At 39.5% G+C, this 27,675-nt stretch overlaps 1 protein-coding gene across 1 annotated transcript in view; it reads left to right on the forward strand.

The window, feature by feature from the left end:
* Positions 1-2,042: 2,042 nt before the first annotated feature.
* CCDC158 (coiled-coil domain containing 158) overlaps positions 2,043-27,675 on the forward strand; it is a 33,583-nt gene continuing 7,950 nt past the window's right edge. Inside the window, exons 1-20 of the mRNA XM_063336164.1 lie at positions 2,043-2,072; positions 2,298-2,407; positions 2,662-2,989; positions 3,330-3,406; positions 5,330-5,444; positions 8,844-8,963; positions 10,448-10,645; positions 11,920-12,402; positions 13,156-13,345; positions 14,587-14,739; positions 15,187-15,299; positions 15,557-15,715; positions 17,425-17,517; positions 18,890-19,015; positions 21,077-21,240; positions 21,733-21,792; positions 22,108-22,175; positions 23,684-23,896; positions 25,784-25,885; positions 27,056-27,163. Coding sequence (XP_063192234.1) covers positions 2,043-2,072; positions 2,298-2,407; positions 2,662-2,989; positions 3,330-3,406; positions 5,330-5,444; positions 8,844-8,963; positions 10,448-10,645; positions 11,920-12,402; positions 13,156-13,345; positions 14,587-14,739; positions 15,187-15,299; positions 15,557-15,715; positions 17,425-17,517; positions 18,890-19,015; positions 21,077-21,240; positions 21,733-21,792; positions 22,108-22,175; positions 23,684-23,896; positions 25,784-25,885; positions 27,056-27,132 — 2,979 coding nt within the window. The 3' untranslated portion in view covers positions 27,133-27,163. The remainder of the gene's footprint in view (positions 2,073-2,297; positions 2,408-2,661; positions 2,990-3,329; positions 3,407-5,329; positions 5,445-8,843; positions 8,964-10,447; positions 10,646-11,919; positions 12,403-13,155; positions 13,346-14,586; positions 14,740-15,186; positions 15,300-15,556; positions 15,716-17,424; positions 17,518-18,889; positions 19,016-21,076; positions 21,241-21,732; positions 21,793-22,107; positions 22,176-23,683; positions 23,897-25,783; positions 25,886-27,055; positions 27,164-27,675) is intronic.

A 27,675-nucleotide genomic window follows, 5' to 3' on the forward strand; every position in this document is an offset into this window, starting at 1 on the left:
CAGAATGAAAATCCAGGTTTACCAGGATGCATTAATACCAATGCAGGGAGGCAGCATAACAAGTGCAGTGCGCAGACCACAGGGGCTTGTTGCATTGTTGGGGGGGGGGGAAAAAAAAAAAGTGCTGTGTGGACAGAAGTCAGCTGTGCATGTTGTAATTGGGTCATTTGTGAACGTCGCAGTCCCTCTATGCACGCACAACAGTACTGATGCCGAATGACAGGGAGCTGCTGCCTTGCTGGTCTCATATTCCTCCCTCACCTGTAGACTTGCCACTTAAAATATTTTACCATAATTTCAGATTCATCGTTGTCCCTTAGCTATTTTTTCTCTGTGCTTCCTCTTAGTTTTTGTCTATTTACAGCTTATAGATGATCTGCCAAAACTTGCCTATTACTCTCACTTAGACTGGATGTCTTCTCTTTCGGTCATAAGAATTCATTTTGCCTTTTTTTTTCCCCTTATCTGTCTAATTTCTTTGTACATGCACATTCCCTCCTCCGCAGGAATGTAGCAAATGGTCTGTTGCCTGATCAATTCCAATAAAATAAGATGGTATGAATCTTGGCACAGGCTTCCTTTCTTCTGTGCTCGAGGTTTTATATAACCAAACACTTCTCTGATTCTACAAGTTGTCTGAGATGTTTCGTATTGTGCTTGAAAATTAAGTATTTGACAGATTTCTGTGGGTTTGATTGACTGTACAGTTACAGTTTTGTGTCAGTAAGGTAGTGTTTTACTAGCCAGCGAGGAGAAAAAATGTGAAAATAAAAGAAAATCCCTTTTCAGAAGATAAACCAGTTTAGTTTTGTTTCTGTGATGAAGTGTTATTTTACTTGTTTGGACTTTTATACATTATGCCTGCTAGTGTCAAAACACAATAGTTCAGTTGACTACAGTGGACGTGCAGCAATTGAAGATGTGGCGCTGTGTTGCCAAATATAAGTGCAAACCAAGAAAATAGAGTAGCATTACAAAAAAGTTCTTTGGTTTCACGTCTCTTTTCAGTTACTCGTTTCAAGTTGCATTTGTGATGCAATGCAGTGGGATACTCTTCTGTGTTCAGTCCTGCCTTTTCAGCAAATGTTTCTGTGTGCTATTCTACAGGGAGGCACTGGAAAGACAAACAAAAGAGGCTCTGAAACTCCGCATAGCAGCCACCCAATTCCCAGTGACATCAATGATACGTTCTCTGAGTCATGAGGAATCTTTACTAAGTGGCAGTATGCCTAGCGTGGACAAGTTATTAAACAGATTTCAGAACAAGATTTGGGAGTAAATCACTAAAAACATTGCAGACTATTATGTGACTTAGAAGGACGCTCATAGGTTCATGCTTCGAGTTGAATGCTTTTTGGGCCCTGCATCTTGAACAGCTCTTGTTGACACAGAGCCCGAGGTAAAGGCAGAGCAGTTTTGAAGTGTTCTCTGAACACTGATGTTCCCCACCCATTGTGCAACCCCCTAGAATTCGTTTAGTTTGTTGTCCTTAAAAAAGATGATTCCTAGGTTAGACTATCGATAGATAGGAGCTGAAAAGCACTAATGCCCAGTTTGTAAAGATGACTTTTTATTCTCGTGTAAGGACTCCTGTTTCAACACTTAAATTTCTCTGCCTTTCAGGTGCTGCCAGTCCATTTCTCGGCAACCAGAATGTTTTAGCTTCTTCCATTCTCAGCACAGTGATGGAAAACTCAGCCTCTTCTAGTAGTGGTAGCAGTTCACCTCATAGCGTCTTCTGTTCCAAATATGAAATACATACTGGTTCTGAGAAAAAAGACATGAGTGGTGCTGGCAAAGAACACATGGAAAACGTCCTGGAAGAATACTCGCAGAAAGGTAGAGATGTGCAGAAGAAGCTCAATGAAGTGAGTTGCAAATTTGGGGCAGATTTTTAAGTATAGATGAGCTTTTGTTCTTTTTTGGCATTGCTGAGTCTTTGGACAGTTTTGCCAGCGCTATTCTGAGCAGCCTTTTGGCTGCTGTAAATTGTACTTGGCCGTTGTGATTCCCACATGTCATTTGACAGACAGAAATAGGCAATGGGTAATAATGTTGTTGGCACGATCCCTGTAACAGTATTCCATGCGTAATCAGTCTACCACAGCACAATGTGACTATCTGGTTAATTAAGAAATATTTTATAAAAAAAAAACCAAAAATAATCTCTTAATTCACATACCCATCCTGCTCTCAGCCTTATTTTTTTTGGGAGGGCAGGGTGGTGGTGTCTCTATTCAGTATTTTGGTTGGTTTATCTTGGTGTGTTTTGGTTTTTGGTTTTTTTTGTCCTTTAGACCACTGAGCTACATGAACAACAGGAAATCAATTTAAGACTGATCATTGCTGATTTGCAGACCAAACTGACGGAAGTGCAATTGGAAAGGGATGTGCTTCAGGATACCAGGTACGACAGCCAAAGCAGATGTATTACGGAGAGTGTGTATATGGCCTTGGAGAGGCACACCACGTCTCCTAAGTGAGAAACTTGCCCTCAGGAATGAAAGCAATGAGGTGATGGGACTTGGTTTAGAAAATGGTTTATTACGTAGTTGTAAAAAACAGCAGTTAATCAACGTAAGCATTACATGTATTGGTCAGGATAAAAATCCATGTTGTGAATCCTGTTTTTTAAATTGTTTCTTTGGTTTCCCAATTCAGACAAAAGGAATCCCAGAGCCAAGAGAATGTGAAAATACAGCTAAAAAATACTATTCAGGAGCTGGAAGCTGCCAACCAGCTGCAGGAAGAGATGCTGAGGGAGGCTGACAGTCAAACTGAGCATCTGAAAAAGATGGTACACAGCCACGAGGAAGTACTTCTGGAACTGCGTGGCATCCTAATGGACTATGAAGACAGCACAGGCAAGAAACTCTGTGCGCATGAGAATATTACTAGCCTACACATCCAGAACCTGAGCACAGCATTTGCTGACATTCTGCGAGATTTAGACTCAGAGGTGTCATACCTCAAAGAAAAGGTTGTCCTGGTATGTGAAGACAGTGCTACTTTTCTTGCCAACACACTTGTGTTTGTTTTTTAGGAAATATTTTTGAAAACTCTGTGAGCTCCCATCTGAACTGGCCTCAAGGAAATGGTTATGGCATAAAGAGGCACAAATGCTGCTTTGCAGCTGAGGTGGCAGGTGCTGGTACACCAACCTTTTACACGGTCCCCAACTTGAGATTGGGTTTATTGCTGAGATTTAACCTGCATTGTGCATGTTTTCACAGTTCAAGGTGGAAGCATAAGGAAGGAATGACGCTTTGAAAACTACTGTTTAGACCATCTTTTCTTTAGGGGTTAGCATTATTATCTGTTTACAATAGGTGGAAGAAGAACTTGACTCGTTGAAAAAAGATTCACAGACGCAAAACCAACTACTGCTTCAGCAACATCAACATAGGTACATGTTCTCCATTTATTTATTCGTAAAACATAAATAGATATTTTTTTCACATTCCACAGATAATTCTTTTCTGATGATGATGTCTGGGGGGAGTGCCCGGGGGGCAGCAAGCGATGTTTTTGAGGACTTAATAATTGTTCCATTCCAGATGTTTATTTGCTCTAGACTTTGTGCTGCTCTTTCCTTCCACGCTGGCAATTTCATGTTTTATTTGCTGCCTCAAAAAATACTATTTTGGAAGAATCTGTACACCTTACTTTTGTAAGTGTAATTGGTCACTTAAGTGGACATCTAGAATTTGTTGGGAAGCTAGTTCCATTGTTAAAAGACTGAAAGCGGTCACTTTGGTGGTTACATCAGCTTTTTCTTAGTAATTTCATTAACAGCTTTGTCCTTCCTTGTTCAAGTTGTAGTTTCCCCAGCTATCCACCTGCATTATACAGTAATCTGTTCAAAATAAAAGGGTCATTAACTCGATACGTAATATTTCATTCACAACAGAACATCAAAATGATTGCATTTCTGACTACTGGAAAATCTTATTACCTCTTCAGTGGAGAAGTTATTGTTTGCCGAGACTTAAATTATAACCAGTATTTTCTTTTCAAAACAGGATTGGGTAGCTAATAAGTGAGCATGAACAGGAGGTGGCAGCACTGCCTGGTAAAGCTAACAGTGTACGCAGCAATGCAAATAATATCCAAAGCCAGATGGAGATCATTCAGTATGTTTTTTGATGATAGTGTAGAAAACGTTAAGAGTAACCTTAATCGTAGAGAAAGCTTATGCTGCTAGTATATACTCTGCCCTCCACTTTTGGTTTCTTAGTGTCTTTGTCTAAAGAGTTAAGCAGTCCTTTCATAAATTATTGAATGAATTAAAAAAGGGAAAAACCAAAAAATCATGAAACCATGCTATATAGAGTGGAGGCAAAATAGCCATGCGTTAGGCACACTCTGAGAATTGGGAGACTCAGGCCAGTTCTATTCTCAGGCTGCTGTGGTTCAGAAGAGGAGTAAGGCCAGCGAAATCAGTGGAAGCTTAAATTGGCTTGAGCCGTCAGATCTGTTCTTGCTACCAGCTTTTGCAATGAGCAATCTCTGTTATCTGAGTTGTGAATGGTTTCTGTAGAGTATGTGGCTAGAGTTAAGGGATGAAGAGTACGTAAGCCACAAGAGCTGTGGCTGAGTGCAGTTTGAGGTGGCTGCATTGCACGGTGACCGTTGCCTTCTAAATGTTCTGTGCGTTTGGATACAAAATTAGTTTCCAGCAGCATTATTGGTTGAATCACAAACAAGAATGGCTAAACAGTTGGGTGGTTTGCATGCGGGTACACATAGTAACGAAGAGTAATTTTAAAGAAAGGGTAATTTTCATTTGCGATAAATAGCTGTGTTGATACTGTTGACTTTGGTAACAACTGTGTGAGGAAAAAAAAGACACTAATTCTCAGCAGCCACTTGATGACTCCGATGCTCAATATATTGGTAATGAGGATGTGCCATGCAGTGTTGCAAACATAAGATGAGATTTAAATGTCAATATGCATTGACATTTGGCTTGCATAGTTGAGGCCGAATAGGTGATAGCAAAATGCTTCTGGGTTCTGCTTGTAGAATAGTCGGGATGCATTTGAAAGCAGCCTTAGCCTTCTTAGAACTTGCTTGAAAATAAACGAGTTACCATCAGGAATAAAGATAATCAAGATTTCACTTTATCTAATTTTATGAGGTAGGTTTCAGAGAGCAGATCTAATCAGTAAGAAGGTGCAATTTTTACGTGATCCCACTGTGAATGTTAATCATGCTTCAAAGCAGTGAGTTTCAGTGGCGATACTGAATGCAGTGGAAACAACCAGAAATGTTTCACACTTTCATGGTTCTTACAGTTTATAATTTCTCCACCTAAAACTCTTCCTAGAGAACAAACTAGAAACCAAAATTCAGTGCACGCACAGCAAGTGAGTCACCTGGAATCTACAGTTTCTCAGCTGCGTTCTGAATTACGAGAAGCTAAGAGGATGTATGAAGACAAGGTATGTATGGATTTGCGTGTTAGCATTAGTGCCAGTGAAACTGGATATGTGGATATCTGAAATGTTTTGGATACATAAGGGAAGTCTTTTGACAAGGAATTGCTTCAGAAGAACCTTTTGGACAATAACATAAATTACATTATCCTTAACTCTATTTGTTTGAATTATTTTTAAGAACAGGTTATCTTTCTGTAACACAAAATTGCTTTGCACAACTTATTGAACACAGAATAATTTTGCCGAATGTATAGAGAGCATACCACAAATGATGCCTTCTGGAAATGCATAAAATGATTCTGTACTACATAGATCACTCGCACGTGCAGGACAAGAACCATTGTTTCACTAGACCACTGGAGAATATATCAGCAAAAAAACAGGCAGTAAAAATAGCTTCTTATTTAAGTCTTACTGCCCAGAAGAATGCTTTGGTAACTTTGGTAAGTGGTAGGATGGATGGAAGAACATGGAGATTACAGCAGCGCTTGAGAAGCACTCAGGTGCACAGAGGTACTCCATTGTAAGTTAAGAATCGTTAATGTTTCATTGAAATCGAAAGGCTTCAGGATATAATACAGGCAGAAAAAGACAGGCTGGCCAGCACCTGTGTATTCCAGCCATTTCTTAGCCACACTAGAAAACATTAGTCTTGACAAACTTTTTTTACCACGCTTCTCCCCAAAGGCTGACTTTTTTCCAGGTACTGCAGGGAATTGCTGCAGACAAATGGAGAGAACTTCTTACAGTCCCACCCCAGAATCTCTGCCATGTTACTAACTGCAGCATTTATATCCCGTTTCCATATCACATCTGCTGTGTCTTTTACTTATTTCACTGCTTTGGATTCCAGTTTTATAAACAATTTGAATATCTTTAAATTCTTTCTGACACTTGGGGAAAGGTAATTCATGTTTTCCTTAGAAAATGACCTGAAAACAGTTGCTATCCATTCCCTTTGAAAATTAGTGGAGCTGACGATGCAGAAATGCTTGATGGATCCAAATCCATCTTAGATTACAAGTCATGAGGATTTAGGCATCCTTCTCTAAATACTATTGGAAAGGGAAAGTTAAGGTCACAGGAGTGCCGTGAAGTTTGGCAGAGCTGATAGTCTCTGATCCAAAAAGGTCTGAGACTGGAATGGCAGGGATGTGCGGGTCAAGCCTTGTGGAGCCATGCTGTACGTGTGCTTGCACCGTAAAGCAGAGCAGGAAAGCCAGTGTGTTTTATCACTTCTGTAGGTTTCCACATTTATCAATTCCATTGATTCACATGTATCAAAACTCACACTAGTCAATTCCAAAAGTGACTTCACAGCATCATAACCGAACTATGGAGAATTTGTAAATTAATCTCCATTAATGTATTTCATGCTTAAGGAAGAGTACAATATACGATATGCTTTTCATGTTAGGTCTATTTACCTGAATTCTTTTGATTTGAATCATGCAGTGCACAGCGTAGGGTCATATCACATGTATAGCGATAATTGTAGTGTATATTCGTTAGGCATATTCCCTTTCATACTGTTTACCTCATAACAGATGTAAAATTGGAAACTGGGGATCAATTTAAGGCTATTTTTCACAGTCTCCCGACTCCAGAAAATGCTGGGTTTGTATATCTATAAGAAAATATACTACTTGGTCCGATAAAAATTTGCTTTTGAACAGAAAGTGTAATACACTGAATTGCTGGGGTAGACATTAGCGAGAGAGAAGCTGGTAGCGGGAGATCATTTGATCTCAGGCCGTTATGTGAAGTCATTCCTGGGAAGGTGTGAGAGAGAATCTAAATAAAGCTTTTACAACTGTATGTCTCTTTTTTTTTTTTTTTTCACAACAAGCGCTCCTCCACAGCTTCTGTGGTAGGAAAACACCTTAGCAACTGAAATTTTCAAGGGAGTAGGTGAAAACTAAGGCCAGTGTAAGTTGTTGGTACCAGATAGTTACAGCAGGCAGAAAATCTGGCACTTGTCTTAGTGGATATAAATGTAAATACGTAAGTGTTCTGTTTGGATATGTCTGTGTTAATATCTTTATTAAAATGTGTTGTAGATGGGTCCATCATCTCATACGCTGCCAGAAGTTGCATCCTTTCAGAGAAAGTGATTACTATTTCAAGCAAAACATGTTTTTCTGTAGATTTTTTTTTTTTTAATGTATTCCTAGGGAAGGAATATACCTCCCTGCCTTAGCTACATAAAAACTGCTGTTAGGCCTAGGTGTGTCTGAAGAACTTCACTGTATCATTAAGCACAAAGCGAATATGGCTGAATATATGCTTGGGACCAAATTCTCCCTAAATTAGCTTAGTTGTACAGGAAAGGCCTTGTGTGAGGACAGCTGTTTCTGTCACTGTCTCTGAAAGCCCTATTGATAATGTTGTACACCGTCACCGAGCTCCCTAGAGGGTGTACTTCAGGCTTAGATTTTCTGTGGAAATACAGAGTAGTTGTGTAAAGAGGGATTCAGGGAGAAGTAATCTAGGATTTACTGAGATTGCTTCTCCTGATGGAGGGCTCCACAAGATGAGAGAAACCCCTTTCTAAAAGGACCTCAGGCAAATAAGGAAGAAAAGGCCCTGGTAGTGTCCTTCTGCTTAGGCATTCGAGCTCTAGGAGGAGAAGATTACTGATTTTAGTTGATTTTGAGTAAGAAAAACTTCATAAGAACATCTTCAGAACTTTTCCTTGAAAACATCCTGTCATACCATCCTAATGTTCCCAGCCCCCATTTGGTGAAAGACAGGAGGTTTTGGGACTAGCCCTGCATAAATGTTCCATTACTAAATGGAAAGAATTAAGTTATCGTTATAATCAGCTGAAGGAAAGAGGGGGTGGGGAGCAGAAGAGGAAGGGAAGAGATTATTGCTTTTGTCACAAACTGAAGAAACATTTTTAAGAAAGTAGAAAGGAAAATGCCCAGATTTTGGTGTTAGCCAAAAGAGCTTGCAGATCCTGAAGGGTTTATTAGAAGAGTGCTGTAGGAGATTTTGTGTTTTTTCTCATTGAATGATTACATATAAATTGCACTTTACTTATATTGGCTTTTCTAATTAGTAGTACTGCAAATCAAGCAAGGAGCTTGAGCTTTTTTTTCTAAAGTGGCATTTGTCCCATTCCATTCAATGTTTACCGTGTAGGTAAGGAATTTTTGAAGAGCTGTGTATCAGGGTGGAAGACAGTTCATTCTTGGGAACCTCAATTAGTTCTGCAATGAAATTGAACTTAATCACTAAAAGAAGTCAACGCGACTATAAATACGCCTAGGGAATAACTCTCCTGAGCTAGAAGATTACGTTTGGACTTCTTTCAAGTAGAACCTGAAGAAATTCAATGTACTATTTAAAATAGAATACGTTAAGGTAATTCTTAATGAATATTTGTCTTGATTCTAGGTCAAAGATCTTGAGAAGCAGTTGCACCTAGCTCATTCGGAAATAGCAGAAGCTCAGACAGAACAGGATCAACTCAGCCAAGGATCTGGGAACCTGAATGACCGGATTCATCAATTGTTGGTAAAAACAAGTGATAGTATTGAAAAAAATCTTGCTTTCTAAAAGCCTCTCCTTACTGCTGATGTTCAGATTTGCACATGGCTTGTTTCCAAAGGGCAGCAGCCTCCTTATAATTAAGTTTGAGGAATATGTTTTACTAAAAATTTGAATTAGTTATGAAGAAAGTTTCCCCAAAGGCCTTTGCTGTTAGCAATACTGGCCATTCAGAATTAAGATTAGCTTTGTCATAAATTCAAAATCCTTGAATCCTATGCAAATCATATTAAAGATGCTGAACCGCCTTCGCTTTAACCGCACAATTTAGATTGCTGTGTTAAGGAACCTTGGTCCTTTAACATATTTTGCAAGACCTGTCCAAGATTTCCTTAACAGCACTAAACATTCCTTTGTAACTGATTGAGAATATTCACAACATGAACATACAGTATAAAAAAAAAAAAAAAAATAGAATTGCCACACAGGTCTGGTTTCATCACAACTGGCTTAATGTACTATAATTAGCCTTGCCTTTCTTCTTACATAAGATTATTCCTTAATGACTGAATTTTGGGATACTGGTTTGTGTGGTTTCATTAGATTTGTTGGCCAGTTAGTGTCACGGTGCTTTTGAAGGAGATGTTGAAATGATTTCATTCCTTATGGTGTTCTCCTGTTCAAGAATATGTTAGTGTAAATCTTTTCCTACAGGTTGTAAGTAGCTCTAGAGAAGACTGAAGTCAGAATAATCATTGCGTAATTGAAGGTTAGGGATCTAATTTTAGGATTCCTTTTTTTGCTGTGTGGTCGGCTCATGTTTTCATTCAGCCATTCTCTGAGCTTCCTACTTAGTTCTCTACTTTAACAATATGCGGCTAGTTAACAATAGCAAAAGTTAGGATTAGAAGTTAACCTATTGATAATTCAGTTTGGGCACATTTTAAATACATATTTTTTAAATTAGTAGCTCCGAAATGTGTATGTTCATCAGTTTTAATATTATTTACATTTTAAGTTGTCGTTTATGATTTAAATTATGTACTGTTACGATTCTGTCTTGTGTGGAAAAGATATAAGCTCTGGAGCAGATGTGACAAATGACTGCATGAAATGAAACGAGCAATGAACAATCATTATTAGTGGTAAAGAGCAGCTCTCCTTGGCATGTAATGTAGTGCTTCATTGGTTTTCATTTGATGTAGACACAGTATAATCTTTTTTCATTTTCTAGCTTGTACTGATTTTATGATAGATATAAATGACATGAAAGGCTTCAATAGCGTTGTAGCAGCAATATCTAAAGTTGAAAGTTACTGCTTTGTTGGAAGAAAACGTGTAGGAGGTATCAGACTAGTCTAGCCAATGTTCCTCTCTTTTGCTAAGTGTAAATCCACGCAGTAGTCCCTGTTCAGATAGGTGACTGTAATTGAATGTTGCGAATGTGAAGAGAAAGAACAAAAAAATCCCGAATGTGATTGAAGGCGGGAGATGACTTTAATGTCTTGTAGACTGAGCTTCATAAAAAAGAGATAGAACTAAGTCTAGAAAAAGAGCAGAACAAGCGATTTTGGGATCGGAACACAGACAGCAGCGTCACCATTGACCATCTAAGGAGAGAACTGGACAACAAAAACATGCAGTTGCAGCGCATGGAAAACACGGTGAAGGAAATGAGGACTGAATGTCACAGACAAATGGAGTGCCAGGTTGGTGAGCAGCTGCAGCGTGATGGTGTTCAGGATAGAAAATGCGCGCGCTGGGGGCTGTACTTCAGACAGGAATACTTTAACTCCGGTTACCATGGTTGGGTGGCCTCTGGAGCTCATGTGCCAACATTTTCCTTCCAAAGATGCAGATACATGAGACAGTCAGAATTTGTAGATTTTTTTTCTGTTAATCTGACCTGTCCAGCTTTCATTTCTCTTTACTGATGAGGAAGTAGAAGCATTATTTTCCATTTTTATTTTTGACATACTAGGCTTAGGAGAAAATGAGTGTTCTGCTGATAGTGCGTTTGATTTTGACTGTAAACCTCCGAAACAACAATTTTGTAAATTTCCAGAAAGTTTGATGCTGCCAGACATAACAAACAAACTATTGAAGGTCCTATTTTCAGTAGTGAGCACCTCTGTAAGAATAATTAGTGAATTAAAGGCCTTCCTAATGCCTTACTTTATGTAGTGCTTAATGAAAACATAATGAAGTTTGTGTTTGTAACCCTAAGCTGAATGCAGTGCTATGTCAGAAAGAACTACTTCTGACAGAGTAGATTGTTAAACAGTGACTTAGAGTACATTCCCCTTTCTTTAAGACATCAGCCCCTCAAAAACGAGCTGTAATTAGGTAACCCAGTTTGTATAGTGAGTAAAGATCAAGTTAATTCCTTTACTTTCTAGCAAACCACAGGCTTGTGGTACCTCACACATCATTCTACATTTTGTCAATTCATTCCTTCTTCCTTTAAAATCTTACCATCAGGAAGTTCATTCTTTTCTTCTGTTTCTATTTTGTACTGTCAGTGGTTCTCGAGTCACTGTACTAGGTGCTTTAAATGGCGCACATGGCTGCCTGCAGGAAAATTAGTAATAAATTTTATTCATATACATGTTTTTTTTTTTTTTTTCCAACTTATAGTGCAGTCAGTTGAGTTTTAACACTTGAGTTTATTTAACATCAACTGCTCTAAATTTTTTACTAACATTGCCGGTTTGTTAATTTTTTTTTAACATCAGTTGAACATTTTTAATTTTTTATGATTAGAAAAACAATATTCTAAGCGATACTTCATTTCTTAAAATGGAGACAGAGGAAAGAAAACCAGAAGAATCACACGTTGTTATAGACCAGACCATGCTGACCTAATTTTTCTGTAAAAGTCAGATGTTTAAGATGAGCTATAGAAAACTAGAAACGTGACAGGAAATTCTGAAGGTAGAAATGAACGTTTCTCTTGGTTGATCCTTGTATTGCTGTTATTCAGATGGCTGCAATTCAGGAAAAAAATGAAAGCGTTGGAAGAATCTCATCTTTGACTGTGCAACTGGAGTCAGCCAAGGAAACGCTCTGTAAAGTTAAAGAAGATCTTGCAGCCAAAGAGATTGATTTGGAGACTGCTGAGAAAACAGCGTCAAATCTGACGGCCCGTCTGCAGGAGAAAGAGAGAGCCCTTGAAGTTACCAGTGAGGAAATCAAGAAGCTGCATTCACAGCTCGGCAGTAGGATGCAGGAGCTCCAGCATGTAAAGAACGAAGAGGACTGTTTACGCAATGTACAGTCAGAGCGTGAAACGTTGAAACTGCAGCTGTTAGAGAAGGAAAGGATTGTTGAGATCTTCCAAAAGCAAATTGATAACATGACCCAGATCGTGGGCCAGCACAGTCGAACTGCTGGAGCAATGGCAGTTGAGAAATCTCAGCTTATAAAAGACATAAATGACTGGAAACTTAAAGTAGAAGAACTTAAGGTGTGCAAAATGATGCTATATTTATGTCTCTGTAAGACAGTAAATGTTTTCTGTTTTTAAATCTGTACCTTAATGTGCTAGTGCTGTGGTTTTAAAGCAGGTCAGGCAACGCAGCTTGAATCCCAACAGCACTAGAAGAGTTAGTGGTCAGAGAAGAATAATGCTATCACATTACCACCAAAAATGAATAATTCACTGGTGTGAAGCAGTTGCCAAAAGGCTTATGAAAGCTGGAATATAATGTGTGTCCTCAGCAATAGAATTGTCCACACCAGTAACAGAACCAGAAATACGAAGTGTTAGCAAGAAATAACAGAGAGTGAGCACTCGGAATTCCAAGCTGAGCTGGTTATTTCTCAGACAAGAATTACAGGCTGTGGTAGTCTTACACAGGTCAACATCTTCTGAAAAACTTCACTCCAGATAGGGAACTGCATCCTCTTCTGTGAGAAGATAATTGAGCGCTAGGAGTGAACATGGAGGTAGCGCTACAAGAGGATGGAAAGAATTTTTGTGTACACCTGGTAAGGTTAAACAGGCTGTGAAGCCATCGCATCAGATTCTGTTGTGCCCCTTTTTGCTTGGATTAGCAATTTTCACAAAAACGATTTGTTTATTTTAGTCTGTCTCTCTTTCCTGCCCCAAACTCTGGCAACTGAGATTTAAAGTAATGACGATGTCTGCGCATCTTTGTGGTTATTTTATATAATTACGTATATTACACATAATTACTTTTGGTTTTTGTGTAAGTAGATTGCAAAGGATGAGAAGGAAGCCAGAATACGTGAAATGGAGGCCAGACTGAGCGAGCTGGAACTGGAAAAGGTTAAACTGGTCAACACATGCAGTGAGAGACTCCATGCACTTAATGATATGAAACTGGAAAAAGACCAACTAATGAATGAACTCCAGGCCGGTCGGAGGGAGCTGGCAGGCCTTGCAGGTAGGGAGCCTCAACTTAGCTCAGCTCTGATAGCTGCTAAATCGGGTGGATGTTAAAAATAGAGGAGCAGTTTGCTTGCTGAATCCAAATAAGGTTGCTGATACAGCAGAAGGGTCTCTACCAGCACAGGGCGGTCAGATTGCTTCCCGGAGCTAAGTCATGGTTTGGGATTCTGGCACAGAGTGATGGGAATACAATCTTTGTGGCGGCCTCTCACTACACTGAGCAAAAACACTTAAACCTCCTGACTCTGGAGACCAACGGAGCAGATCTAGTAAATTACAAAATAGAAACTTGACCACTTTTTCATTTAAGAGCACTAGTGGATCCCGTTAACCATCTGTGGTCAAATTACAGTGGAACTTTGTTTGTGTTTTGTTGTAGTTTTGCTACAGTGTTATTTAAAAGTTTATGTTTTAGCTCCTAGCACTGTTTTCCTACCTAATGTGTGGGGAAGCTGATCAAGATAATATTTAAAAAAAAAAAATAAAAAAATCAGGGGCTGGACCTAAGGCAACCATGAAAATTCAGGGAGATCCTCTGTGAAATCTGCGCTGCAGACAGACAGATGATACTCTTCACATCGTTTGCTCTCTACAGCTCCCTGTGCTCTCAGAAAACAGCCATTGGTAACTTTATAACTCAGCTATACTTCTAAAGTCATGAAGTTTTGTAAGACTTAAACAGATACTGTGATTTTACATGGAAGGTCTGTCGTAGATTTGTATGGTACTGTCAGGGTGAATGAGGTATAAGAAAGGCTTATTGGAGCAGATGACCACAGAATTAGGGCCAAGCTGGCTGGCTTGTAGCGGAGGAGTTGAAGGGAGATCTAAGAAGCGGAGTTGCGGGAGAATGCTTGAGAAATCAGATCAGTTCAGACTAAGTCTGGTTATAAGTGTGGCTGGAGAGAAGAATGACCAGGGCAAAATGCACCTCACTAATACCGTTAACTTTCACAATAGGCAGTTGGTTCTAGCAGCAGGAACTCAGAAATGTGGATTTATATCACTTTCTTGAACTGTTGCTTTGGCAAGCAACCAGAGAACACATTTGGTTTTGGTGAAACAGAAGCTTTTGCTGACATGCATTTGTTATCAGTGGATGTTATTTGCTTTATGTCTTAGCTATCTGCACATCTAATGCTCCTTTAAAGAGAGTAGGCAACAGATCACTAATCTTAGTCTAAAAGAATGATGATTTTTGTCACTATAATTTCAATCTTTACTTACTTTCACCAGAGGGTTTGGAAGATTTGAAGAGAGATTACCAGGATAAAATCGAGGAGATGGAAAAGACTGCAAACAGACTGAAAATGCAGTTGAAATCTGCCCAAGCTGAACTAGAACAGACCAGGACTGCTCTAAAGATTATGGAGGGATCTGATGGCCATGGTAATTAGGGATTGCGCTTCCCAAAAATCACACGCGTTTGTCTTTCTAACAAGAGGATTTTTGTGGGTATTGATCCCTCAGTAGGTGTATAGTAATACTCCACATATTTTTTTGAAGTAAATAAACAATATTGCAGATGAAAACATATTTTTATTTTACCATTTACTGCATACTGTAAAACTTAAACCATGAGTTGAGTTTTCTCAGGTGATCTTTATGCATGCTGCCAGGGAATGCTGTCGTCTTGTGTGCGTGATGAGTCTGGTGCCACCACCTTGGACAAAACTCCAGTTGACTCTAATGGGTGGTTTCCAAACATAAGTGACTATGGGATCCTGGTTCAACTTATTCTAATATATTGCTGATAACTGACTTGCAGAGTTTTTTGGCAGAACTCAGAATGCATCATCAATGTTGTTAATTGAGAACTAACCTTGTCTTTTACAGCCATGAAAGCTGCAGTGGGAATGCAGAAGCAGATCACGGCCAAGAGAGGACAGATAGATGCATTACAGATCAAGATCAAGTTCTTGGAAGAGGCAATGACAAATGCAGCTAAGGTCACAAGAGCTCCGTGTAAAAGTATTTAACTGTATCTAGAGAAATTTTTCTTCAGATAAATGCATGTCCAAAAGCACAATTGGCCAAAGAAGGACCAAAGAGAATTTTACTTGACGTAATGGCCACCTTCCCTGTCCTCCTGGTAGCATGGGTGATTAATACAAATCTTTCCAAAAAAGTTGCAGGAGACAAGTGCTGATAATGTAGTAGTTACAAATTCTTGACTTGTACTTTGTTGTCCTTATTTTGAATTCAGGAGAAGCATTACCTCAGAGAAAAGAATAGTAAACTAAGTCAAGAATTGAGCTATATTACAGCAGAAAATACCAAGATTGCTGGGGAGCTGGACATCCTGAGATCACAAGACAAACGTCAGAAGGAAAAAATAGCTAAGATGGAGACAGCCCTTGATAAGGTAATTTTAGGTAGCGTTCAGTTCAGTGACACTTCTGGGTGCTTTCTTCTACAATCGCTGGGGAAGAGAAAATGTCTGACCTCTTACCTAGGTTGTATTTAGTAGGTCCTGTTCACGTGTACTGTAAGATACCTGAAGAGGTGTCTGTAGTTAAGACTGTCGTCTGGTTTTTTAGTGGCAAAATACTTCTATTTTCATTAAGAGAATTCTTGATTTACTCCTTACTAGCTCAAGTAAACACAAACTGCAGGGAATTTAAAGCAGATTGACCTTCCGGACCTTCCTCTGGCTCTTGGCACGGCTCCTTTCCCTGGCAAGAGAGTATTGTTCAATAAAACAGGGACTCCACTGGAAACGAATGTGAGCACACACTGACTCAACACACTTGTCCATGCTCGGTCTTTCTGGGATCTTAGTTAGCCAGCTGTGGGTCCCTCAGGGTGAGGGAAATTTTTAAGAACACGGTGTTGTTTGATTTGCCTTTTTCAGTTGAGGTTTCTGTTGCTGATACACCGGACTTATAAGGCTAGGCTCTGCATTTTGGTCTGACTAGTACGTAAATCCCAGGTGCCCTACAGGTATGCTGCTGCTTTTCCGGAAGGAAGAGTCCTTTTCAGCTGCTCAGAATTCTAGTTTTTCAGGATGTGAATCTCCATGTAAGGTGGTGTTCTCAAATTCCTTTATTACTTTAAAAAAAATAATAAAATAAAAGTAATTGCGGTACCTCCTCCCAAGCGTGGCATTTCTTACTTTAAATGCCTGATGCCGGAAACTTAACTTTGTAATATGTATCATTGTGCACAGTACTAGCTGGCTGACGGAGAAGCTGAGACACAGTGGGGGTGGGTGCTCCCTGAAAACTAGCCCATATGGTACACTAAATAACAATTCTTAGAAATTTGTAAAATTTGTGATATGTCCTCTCCCAGGATGCTAGTACATTCCATGGCAGAGCATCTATTGTATAAGCATCAAAAAGTGTAATTGGCCATCTTGCTTATCGTGGATTGTTCAGAATTAAGTGTTCAAAAAGCTGCTGCTTGTAACCGTATACCCACAGTGCCTCGGGGAGCCTGCCCGTGCCTCAATGCCAGTCATAAAGAAGCACAGAAAGAGAGTCAGGTTTTTGCTTTAAAACCAAAGAGGGAACTCCTGCTGGAGTGATAAAAGCAGTCCGGTTTGTAAAGATACCTCTCGCTCGTTTTGTGCTCTGGCTTAGGGCTTCCTCTCTTCTTCTTGCTATCTTTCGCTCAGTGTAAAATAGCTACATTATTAGATCTTCTTACACCTTTGCAGAGTAAACTCACTAAAGAAGAAAGACCATATGACAATTTAACAAAGAGAAGTCAATAAAGTTCCAGCTATCCTTTTTAAAAACATTGAGTATAGTTTTGCCTCGTTAACACAGTTGAATGTGCTAATCCCAGAGGTGTTCGGTAGGTCTAGGACTGTCCCTGACAGGATTAGCTCCCTTCTGTGACATTATGGCGCGCATGTTATGGCTGCGAGGACCGTAGAACCAGTCAGTTGCTTTTGTAAGCCTATCGAGAATGGTCGTCTTGCAGTATTTCTGTACTGATCGTGGTAGATGAATACAGCATCCGTATGAGTACCTTGTTTGTTTCTTTATTGGAAAGAAAACAGGAAAGAGTGTAATCCACAGAAAAGTAAGCAAAATTAATTTATCCCTCTTCGCTCCTCTCTTACAGGCATCTGTGCAGTTTGCAGAATGTCAGTGCATAATCCAGTGTCAGCAACAAGAAGCTATGCGCTTCAGACTGCAGCATACTCTAGATGTAAAAGTAAGCATGTTACTGAGAAGCATGGGTATGAAGTTAGATGCCTTTACTTTGCATGCTAACTTTAGGTTTAACCCTGTTTACTGCAAAGTACTGTAAAAAGTTTGTGTTTTGAAACCTTTTGTTGCGTGGAATACCTCATTGCTGCGCAAGTCATGTGCGTAATTTCAGTTACTTTGAAGTAGTATTTACAGTAAGTGCAAAAAAAAAAAATTAAAACAGCCACAGGAATATTGGACCATACGCTTCAGCTGCTAAGCTTTGGTTTCAGCATTTTCTTGCATTTTCTTGCAGCCTTAGACAAATAAAAGCTAGAAATGTTCATGGCATTATTATGAAAAAACTAATTGGAGAGACAAGGTCTGTAGGGATGCCTTTTACTAGCGTAACTGTTAGAGACAGAAAGCACTAACAAGCTTTCAGGCACCCACATCCTTCTTCAGGCCTGAAATGAAACCAGCAACCTTAAAGGTACAACATACAGTCCGGAAACAAGGGCTCGGAGTTTAATTTGATTATGCTAATTAGTTAGCACAAAAAAATCATTAATTTTTAAGAAGCAGAGAGAGGTGTTGGCAAGGGGAAAGGAAATACGGTCATGAGGCATCTGGGACAGGAAAAGGAAGACATGTAATTGACATCTGTGGAGCTATGTAGCATTAGTGAAAGACAGGGTACAGAGAAACTAGTGCAGTAATATAGAGCCATTATCTCTATAAAGAGCCCAGAATTTTTATTGCCCAATAGATATAGTCCAAGCTCTATTTTTACTAATGAGTTTAATAGAGAATATTATTTATCTTTGCCTTACGTTATAACCATAGACTAAGGCTGCAATGAAACTACTACTATAAACAAATGGTACGCTTGGAACAGTAGTTGTCATAAGAAATTATCGTTAATTTTAGTGACCCATCCCAGTTGCTAGTTTTGAGTAAAAAACGATGTTATATTCAAAATACAAGTCTGCATAAGCCATACAAAAATGACTTTATGTGAACAACAGCAAAGGTGGGGAATCTTGTATTCCAAGGAAAGAAATTCTCACCCAAGTGGGGAAAAAAACGTGCAGGAACTGTGGGACAGTTGAATTTTGTGGTGGCCCTGAGACGCCCTCCGCTGGAATGGTTCCAGAGCATATGTTAAAATTCTGGATATAAATGGAACTGCCACTCTTGCACCCAGTTCAGTGACTAAAAGGGTTATGTCTGAGCATACCTAATAAATAACAGGAAGTTTTTTTGAGAATTGAATGTTGCATGTTATAAAAGATTTGACTAAAAGAGATCCCCTGCTACAGAGGGCCTGCTGTCTATACCCATTTATTCCGCTTAGCTATGCTTGGTTATTCTGCTTGGCTAATGTTTTTCTGCAGGAACTGCAGGGCCCGGGCTACTCCTCAGCTTCTGCTTCAGGCAAGCTGCGGCGCATGGTGCCTCTTTCCCACCTGCGCTCTGCTGTTGTGCCACCTTCCTGGAACTCGGCCAGCTGTGCCCCTCCTGTGAGTACTGGCCTCAAAATGGGAAACGGCACGGGAAACGGGGATATTCCCAAAATGAAAAATAACGTGGAATGCCTAAATGGGAGAGCATCTCATTTAGTAGTGTCCAAGAGAGAATTCTTAACATCAAAGACCAAATCATTTTCTGTAGCTTCTCGTACATTACGGCCTTCAGATTTTCTTTTTTTCCGTTTGTGAACTACGTGTAAAAACCAACCAGACAATAAAAAAATCGATAGATCGTAATAGGAATTTATCTCACTTTTATCACCAATAGCATTTATAAACTATTGAAATGCAAGGTACTGATCTGGAACTAGTTTTGGGTAGTTTTGGGGTTGCTGGGTTTTTTGGGGTTTTTTTTTTGCTAGTACTTTGCTTGTTGTAAATTACTTGCATTTGGCAGTGACAGTGGACTTGTACGTAGTTCCTGATAAATTTCATGATCTGACTGACCTGTAGTAGCTTTCAACACTTAAATCTTTCTCCAAGCTGGCCTTCACTGATTTTGACCAATTTTATCCTAAAAGACACATAAATGCCCTTCCATCCTTTTGTTTTTGTACATCTACATTTAGATTTAAATTAGATGCTAGTGTCGTTCTAATTTTTCATTACAGAAAACATCAACTCAAATCTCTCGTGCAAAAAAAAAAGTAATCTTTTGGTATTTTCTCTACAGATTTTGTATAGTTCTTCACAAGGCACTAGAGGTCTTTTCATTCATTTTTACCTCAAAATCTGTAGGAGACTACAAGGTAGTGCAGATGTTTTTCGGTAATATTTTCTGGTTTACTTTCTGATGTGGTGACAAACATTTACATCAAGGAACAAAGGACAGCTAATTCTGTGAAATTCCTGCAGCATCAGGCACTCCTGTTCTCTTTTCTTTGAGTTCATCAATTTATACTTCTGAAGAGAAAGTAGGAAAAAGGACCGATTTTAATGTCGTGCCACAGCGATGACCTAACAGGTTGTAGGAGAGCTTGATTCAGGGTCTACTTGAATCTTTTTGGTTCCTACACGATTAGTTATTGTACAAAATGAAGCCGCTCCAACACTTGAGACAGAGACTCTACCTGGTCGGTAGCTTCCTTTCTTAGCTGGGATGTGGGGAAGAAGGATTTGCTCTGACTCAGTATCACATTGACCTATTATGAAGCTGAGGATTTCTTCTCTGTATAAGCTTTGCTGAATCTGGGGTGTTTCCATTGAAAATGACATATTTTTTTTTTCAGTGAAAACATGTTAGCGAAATGTTTCTAGCCAGTTCCATCCACGGGTGAAGCCTAAGCCAGTGGGAGCCAGCGCTTTGAACATGTGAAGTGCTGAGTAGTCTGAAAAATCCGGTTCTTCACAGAAAGAATGATTCTCTGAACGAGACCTTTGCCTCAAGTCCTCATCAGTAAAATTAGAATAATATTGCGCTTCATCTCAGAGTGTGGCCGTGATAATAAAGTGGTTTATATTTGCAGACAACTCAGCTGTTACAGAAATCAGTGCCTGCAAAACACCCTGATATACAAGTATTTCTGTCTTAGAGCTGTGTTTGTGAACTAAAGAGTAATACCTGGGATCGCAGGTTAAAAAGGAGAAAACAGAGTTGTCACGTAAGCAAAGATTACTGGTTCTGAGTACTGACAAAGGTCATGGTTGTACTGGGTGGGGGGAAGCTTTCGTAATTAAAGGCTTATTTTAATGTTTTTGACCTTGAAACAGTAGTCATAACCTTTTTACATTTATTCAAAATGTAGATGTTAGCTATGTTCTCCCTCAGTCATGTTTAGTTGCTTTACACGTCTGTCGCATAACTTTCCAGACAAGAGTGCAATCATATTCAGAGAGTATTTTGACGGTCGTCAAGTTATCATGATCTAGCCTCCACCACTTCTTAACTAAAATTACAAAAAATCCGCCCTGTTTCTAACTGGTAAGGCAAGAGTAGAGGGAGGAAAAAACATATGACCTTGGATGAGTATAGGTAAGCATTGAAAAAGAGAGTACCTTTAGAACTACGTGTAACTGAATGATTTTAATTTTTTTTTTAATTTTTTTTTTCAGATGCCTTCCAAGCCAGGCATTTTGGAAGAGGAACCATTGCAGGATCTAAAGAGGATCCTTCAAGAACGAACAAGCTTAGACAATGACATTCCCGCTGTGGATCTTGGCAAGGAATACAGCGATGGTGGGAGAAAATCACCTTTAGCAACCAGGAGGAATACAGTGTAAGAGTAATATACTATTACTTCTGTTGTGTGCTGTGTACTTGTATTGCCTTCTAAAACTAGGGTCTGGCCATCAACGTGCTTCAGGAGCAGTGTAGGATGTCTTTTTGCAAGAAAGTTGGGGTTCTGAGTTAGCTTGAGATAGTCTGAAAGCTTACAAAGCTTCTGCTGTTTGCCGGGTTCCTCAGATGCTTTAGGTGGTAGGGAAATAGAAGGCGATTACACCATTTGCCTTTATTGCTTGTTTTTTGGCGTTTCTGCTTTTTCTTTCATTTAGAATTCTTGGTTTTCTGCCTTATGTAAATTGCTCTAATAGACTTTTTTTAGTGAACTGGTATAACAATTTTACAATGCCTTTTCTTCACTATTAGAATGTGGCTGCCATTGCACTCTGCTTAAAAAACAAGCTTATTTTGTAAAAATGTGAAATGCAGCAATCCTACTGGCGTGGCTTTTGCTGTGATTTTGACTGCGATATGTTTTCCCATGCAGGGAGACTGCAGCTAGAGACTCTGCTACTGAAAGCATCGTGGAAAAGGATTCCTTTGGACGGTGAGGAGTGCTTTCACTTGGCTGAGTAACCTGCTTATTAAAGTACTCATTTGCCATTCAGGTTCTAAGGCTTTTTTAATACAGCATCAGTCCTGAGCTTGTTTGTATTGTTTTATTCATAATGCTAAAAGCTTCCTGGGAATTAGAAAACAAAGCTGTGGTCTTACTTTGATCCCTCTAAGAATGAGCTCTGGAACTCTTTTACATTGTTTGCTTTTAATTTACATGTATAAGATCTGGAGGTTACACATGAGAGCTTCACGTTCTTAGCATAACACATCCAGAAGGCAAGTTTTGCCATCGTTTTCTTTGCAGGGATCCTTCATGCTTACACACTGGAGATTCTCACTTCCAAGATGTTACCCTGCCCTTTGCATCCCTTGGTAAGTTTTCACTGGCCACATTTAAGGATGAATGTGCCCTATCGATGTCAAACTGGAACATTAGAGAATATTACAAAAAAATCTAGTCCAGGTACAGTATATTTTCTTAGGTCATTTACTCAGATACCTCTTAGCAGGTGGTATAACAAAGTCTCTATTGCACTTCCAGCTCCATGGAGGCTGATAACCAGCACACCTAGAATGGGTATCTTCCATGGTAGTTACTCATGAATAGCAATAGTCTTTTGTAATTAGCATGGATAATATTGTCAAAGTTTGGCACCTAAATTTAAGCTCCTGAATTCTGTATTCAGGTATCTAAATACAGACGTGCTTTTCAGAGGACTTTCGTTGCAAATTCCCTTGATTTCCTTCCAAGTACTGGGTGGTCCAGTACCTTTTAAAACGTGGTAACATGAATTTAGCAACTTAAACAGAAATATAAGGATATGGCTTTGAGCATCAGGGTTTGAAGTTACTAGTTTTAGCCGCCTTCTGTTTTCTTGACCATAGATTATCCATTCTGTGAATTTTCTGTGAAATTTGCCTTCAGATGCTGATACATTTAATTGTTCTCTATTATTATTTAATCACTGTGCTTCGGAGATAGGCTGGAACTCCTCTGTTTGTCTTGAGGAGTAAGTGCTACGGGTCCTCTTTTTATATTTCTGAGTATTAAAGAAAATGTCCTGGGTACTTACTGGCAGCTTTCTAGCAAACCTACTGCAACATCCAGGGATTTTTCCTAGCTTCCAAAATAGCTGCAAGTATGATTTTTTTATGTAGAAGATTTGAGAAGTAGTTGAACAAGGGGAGTTCATTAGAAACTCCCTGAGTTATTTTCAAGATGTCTCAGAAGGGGCATTAGGAGTAAGGAAGCAGACTGCAGGAAGAAAAGAAGAATTGTAGTAAATCCTCCCCTCGTTTGTGACTTTTTTTTTTTTTTTTTTTTTTACACACACACATTGTGTGCCATATATGTGAAAATCTGTTACGTAGTCTGATTGCATATTTCTCTGCATATCTTGAGTCTCTTCGTTATGACTCTCTCTGCCAGGAATTCAAAGCCTATCAATCAGTTTTTGGAAAGGAGGGAAATGACAGACCTGCGTAAGCATTGTTTTTTCTGCTTCTTAGACCTAAGTAATGAGATCCAAGTCAGGTGGTGTATGGGGAGTCTTGGGTTGTTAGCAGCTATGATGCTCCCATCACACTGTTTTGGAAGCAAATATAGAGTGAGTAGCCAGCAGAAAAAAAGCGAGCCCTGCTTTCTCCTGGACAGGTTTAGTGGCCATTCTTCACATGACAATCACTTCGACAGAAACAAGCATGTTTTGCAAAGAGGCTGTAGTCTCCTGCTACCTTGACTACTAATAAGGAGTGGAAAGGACGAAAGAGTGCGATGAAGGGAACCCGACTGTTTAACTGTTACAAAACTAACATCAAAGCTGGTGTGGGGGTTTCTCTTCAGGTATGCGCTCACTGCTTTTTGCTTGGCTACCTCCTAGGAGGTACATCCACCTTCTCAGCAGCTCCTCGTTATACAGTCTCCCCCAAGAAGGTCTCTCAGGAGGAGAGATACAGAGAAAGGTCTCCAGTACACTTGCTGTTAACTTCTCCACCCGACGACCTTGCAGCTGGCCCCAGCGCTTCACCAGAGCACAGACCGTCTGCAAAGAAAGTTTTGTCTCCAGAGAGTGCAGCCTCAGTCCCCCAGATAAGTAAGTCTGGTCCCATTCACTGATCCAAAGAGCTTGGCTGGGTCTCTTCCCAGCCAGCACAGCGAGGGAGTGACATACTCCCTTTACAGTCTTTTATAGGTTATGATTGTGGTACCTCTACTTCATACGGCATTTATTTTTTTTATGTACTTTTGTAACGCATCACTTACAGAACCCGTTCGTGTTGCTGAAGTTAAACACTAGTGATTCTCAAACGTACGGGGCTGGCACGGGATTGATCTTCCATTTGTGGTTCCAGCAAGTGCGATTACAGTGTGCAGATTTATTGAAACATAATTTACTGGTGGTTCATTTTAAAGCACTGCTTTAGTGGTTCTGGCCCACTTACCTAAAAGTAACCTGTTCTTGCTTACATCAGACTGTCTTCGCCCTGTCCCCGTTGTCTTCAAGTAGAAGGGTTTTTCTGTGTAAACGAATTGTGAGTAAAAATGTTGCAGCTAATGAATGTATCGTACGAAGAGAAGAGAAGATAATTCCATACACCACTAAATTTAAGAACTGGTAAATTGCTTTATTCAGGTAAAGAGACTGTAGGGATGTGTAGCATCAATATTTGCAGTAACAGGCAATGCAGTTGCCAAATATTACAAATATTGCCATATTTGTAATAGTTGTTCCTGTAACACATTTAGAAAAGTTCTGGGGTTCACTGAAAATATTGATGTAAGGCTATGTCTGTGTAGCTCTGAAGTGATAAAAATAAGCTTTCCTGCATCACAAGGTACATGTGATGGTGATGAAGGTTTTCAAGGTAGTCTATTAATTACTTGCCAGCGAGCCAGGCTGTCAGGACCGCTTTATTACATGTAAGTGTCAGAAAGACTCCAAAATGAGGAGATGCGGTAGGAAAAATAGGTAAGCAACTACATTTTCAAATAATACTTACGGAATGCTATTTTTAAACAGTATGATTCTCTATTTTGCGAGGTCTGAAAATATGATTTCTCTTAGAGGACAGACGAGCACTGCAGGTAGGAGTGTAATAGAGACGTTGCATGCCTAGCTCTAAGCTAGCTCTGGTACAGGCAAAAATCTAACCGTAGGTCCAAGGAGTTCAAAAGGACTGATGTTTCCTGCTTCTCAGGTGGGAATTTTTTCTGTAATTTCAACCTGAGTCGTTGCTCAGTTCAATGAGAAAGGCGAGTGGCATCACTTTTTTTGTTGTTGTCTTTGGGGGTGTTTTTGATTTGTTTGTTCATTTGGTCAGCCAGTTACCTCCTTCTCTGACTCCTCCCCCCCCCCCTTTTTTTTTTTCTTTGACTCTTTTTATTTGAGAATTGATGCCGTTAGCAAAAATGAAACAGTCCCAAGTTCTGGTCAGAAAAGGCTCCAGGAGACTAATTGTGTGTAAAGTACTGGTGTGACTGTCAGTGTACGGGTGTTAGTGTTCAGTCAGGCAAACACAATGCTTAATAAATTCTGCACTGGTCTGGATCTTCAAAGACTTGGAATTTCTGGTTTTATTCCTGGCTTTAGTTAAGTTACATCTTTCTGTACCTTAGTCTTCCGCCTGTAAAATGCAACTGACGCTGCTGCTTTCCTTTGTACAACCCTTGCAGTTTTACTGGCAAAGAGGGACTTAGAGGTTGTGGACATAAATACTATTTTAATAACATAAATCACTTCTTCATTCCCCAAATGGGGTAATTCACAGGCAAAATAGAAATGTGATTGTATTTTCACTTGAACAGAAATACAGCTAAGTTAATAACCTTGTTGTCTTACTGATTTTCTTTGCTATTGGAAGTTTTATTGTTTGAAATCTTGTTTTCTAAGAACTTTACTTTAGATTGAATGTTTAAATAGTTTATAATGACTTTTTTTTTAAATCTGTGATAACATATTGATGAATAATTTTCTCACTAGCTTCTCAGCCCATGGAAACTAGTGAGAATACACCTAGGAGGCTACAGGACAAGATGAAAAGCCTGCAAAACCTGGTGGAATCATTGCAGATAAAAAACCAAGGTGCCAGAATTTACCAAAAATATCCCTATTTTATTTGAAATACCCATACTGTCCAGAAGCTGTTCTTGTTACCTGCCAAAGCGCGCTACCTGTGGTTTTGCATGAGGTCCGTTTAGATATGCCTGTTTTACTAGCAGTACCCGCTTCTACATTATCCTGCTTCTAGGAGAGTAATTAGATTAACGCCACAACGCACGGTTGCTCAGACCCTTAACTCTAATAAGCTTCAAGATCCTTAACGTTTCAAATCACGGGTGCCCTCGTGTGCTGTCGTATCCAATTAAATGAAATTTTTAACAAGCTGATCACTCTTTTGTGGGAACTGACAGATACTCTGACAGCAGTAGACTCCAAAAACATAGTTTCCCAGCAGTGCCCTCAGAAGCGTGTCCTTTCTTGCTCTATTTTTTTTTTTTTTTTTAAATCTGAGATGACCACAGTGACGATGGAGAGCTTTCCATGTTCTCCTCCTGCTCTCTTTGAAGTCACTGGTAACATGCTCATGAACTCCTGTGGCGGCAGGATGTCAAGTGGGATCGAATTGCTTTTCTCTGCACTTTTTCTTATTGCACATTCCAGTTGCGTCCGCTTTGCCCCTTTAAGTCTTGCTGCGTAGACTTGGGAAATCGTTATTTCCCCAGATCATACAGTGCACACATGTCAGGGACATAAAAGTGGCCTGATTGAAGTAAAACTAATAAAATTATTTGGTGTGAGTGTTCTCTTTTTTTTTTTTTTCTTTGCCATCCATTAATATCTTCAGTTTGCCTGTTTTTTATATCCACATAAAAATATATATTCATATCTGTAATATATCAAGAGTTAGTATATAAAAGAGATTCATTTCCATGAGAGTCGGACCAAAGGTATTGATTTCACACCGTCCCCTAAGAGAGATTCTGAAATCAATAGCAGCATTGTCCCCCTACTCCAGCATTTGGCGCTTTGGCTTCACAAAGCGGGTGAGGTGGTGCCTGTTTATAACTAGGGTTTCTCTTTTCTGTTAAGCCCCTGCATATAAAGAATTGCAAACTACAGTTGCATTTGTAAGGGCTTGATAAGTATAACTTGCGGGAGGGTATTAGAAAGCTTCGGGTGTCTGCACCTGAGGCCCCAATCATTTTAACGTAAGGTGGTGTTCAGATAATCCATTCTTGCTGCTATTTTCAGCCGTGTCATCGATGACCAGAACTCAGGAAATGAAGACAGGGAAAGCAAAGGAAAAGAAGAAAAAGCTATCAAAGTGAAGACGCCTTATACATTAGTGATTACTTTCACGTATGTACATTGTGTTTAAAATATGTTATATTTTTAAAGATTAATAATAAAAGTTCTTACAGTTTTGTAATTCTTGCCTGGAACCGTGACACTCTTTACATTTTTTTTCACTTTTAAATGAGTGGTAAGTACAGAGGAGTAGAAATAATTCTAAATACAGACTCTCTCACTGGCATACATTTTCAATAGCTGCGTGCTGTGAGGGACACTGGCCCAGGGCACCGCTCACTGCTTCACGTTCCAGTATTTCTTCCATGTGTTCTGGATCTTGCACACCATTTCAGGTCCTGTTTTTTAGGAAGTTAGGTTTTGAAATGATTTGTTGGGTTTGTTGTTTGTTTGTTTGTTTCGTTCAACTTGGTTTCCCCTCCCTCCATACTTCGTGTTATTACTTCAATAAATTCTGATTCATCTAGATGTCCCGGAACTGCCGCGTATTTGCAATAGAATCAGGAAACCTGCCCGTAGCTCCTGGTAATGTTGAGATAAAGCGTTGAACCACATACTTGCAA

The sequence above is a fragment of the Chroicocephalus ridibundus genome, chromosome 5 (genome assembly GCF_963924245.1).
Source record: "Chroicocephalus ridibundus chromosome 5, bChrRid1.1, whole genome shotgun sequence".
Taxonomy (NCBI): domain Eukaryota; kingdom Metazoa; phylum Chordata; class Aves; order Charadriiformes; family Laridae; genus Chroicocephalus; species Chroicocephalus ridibundus.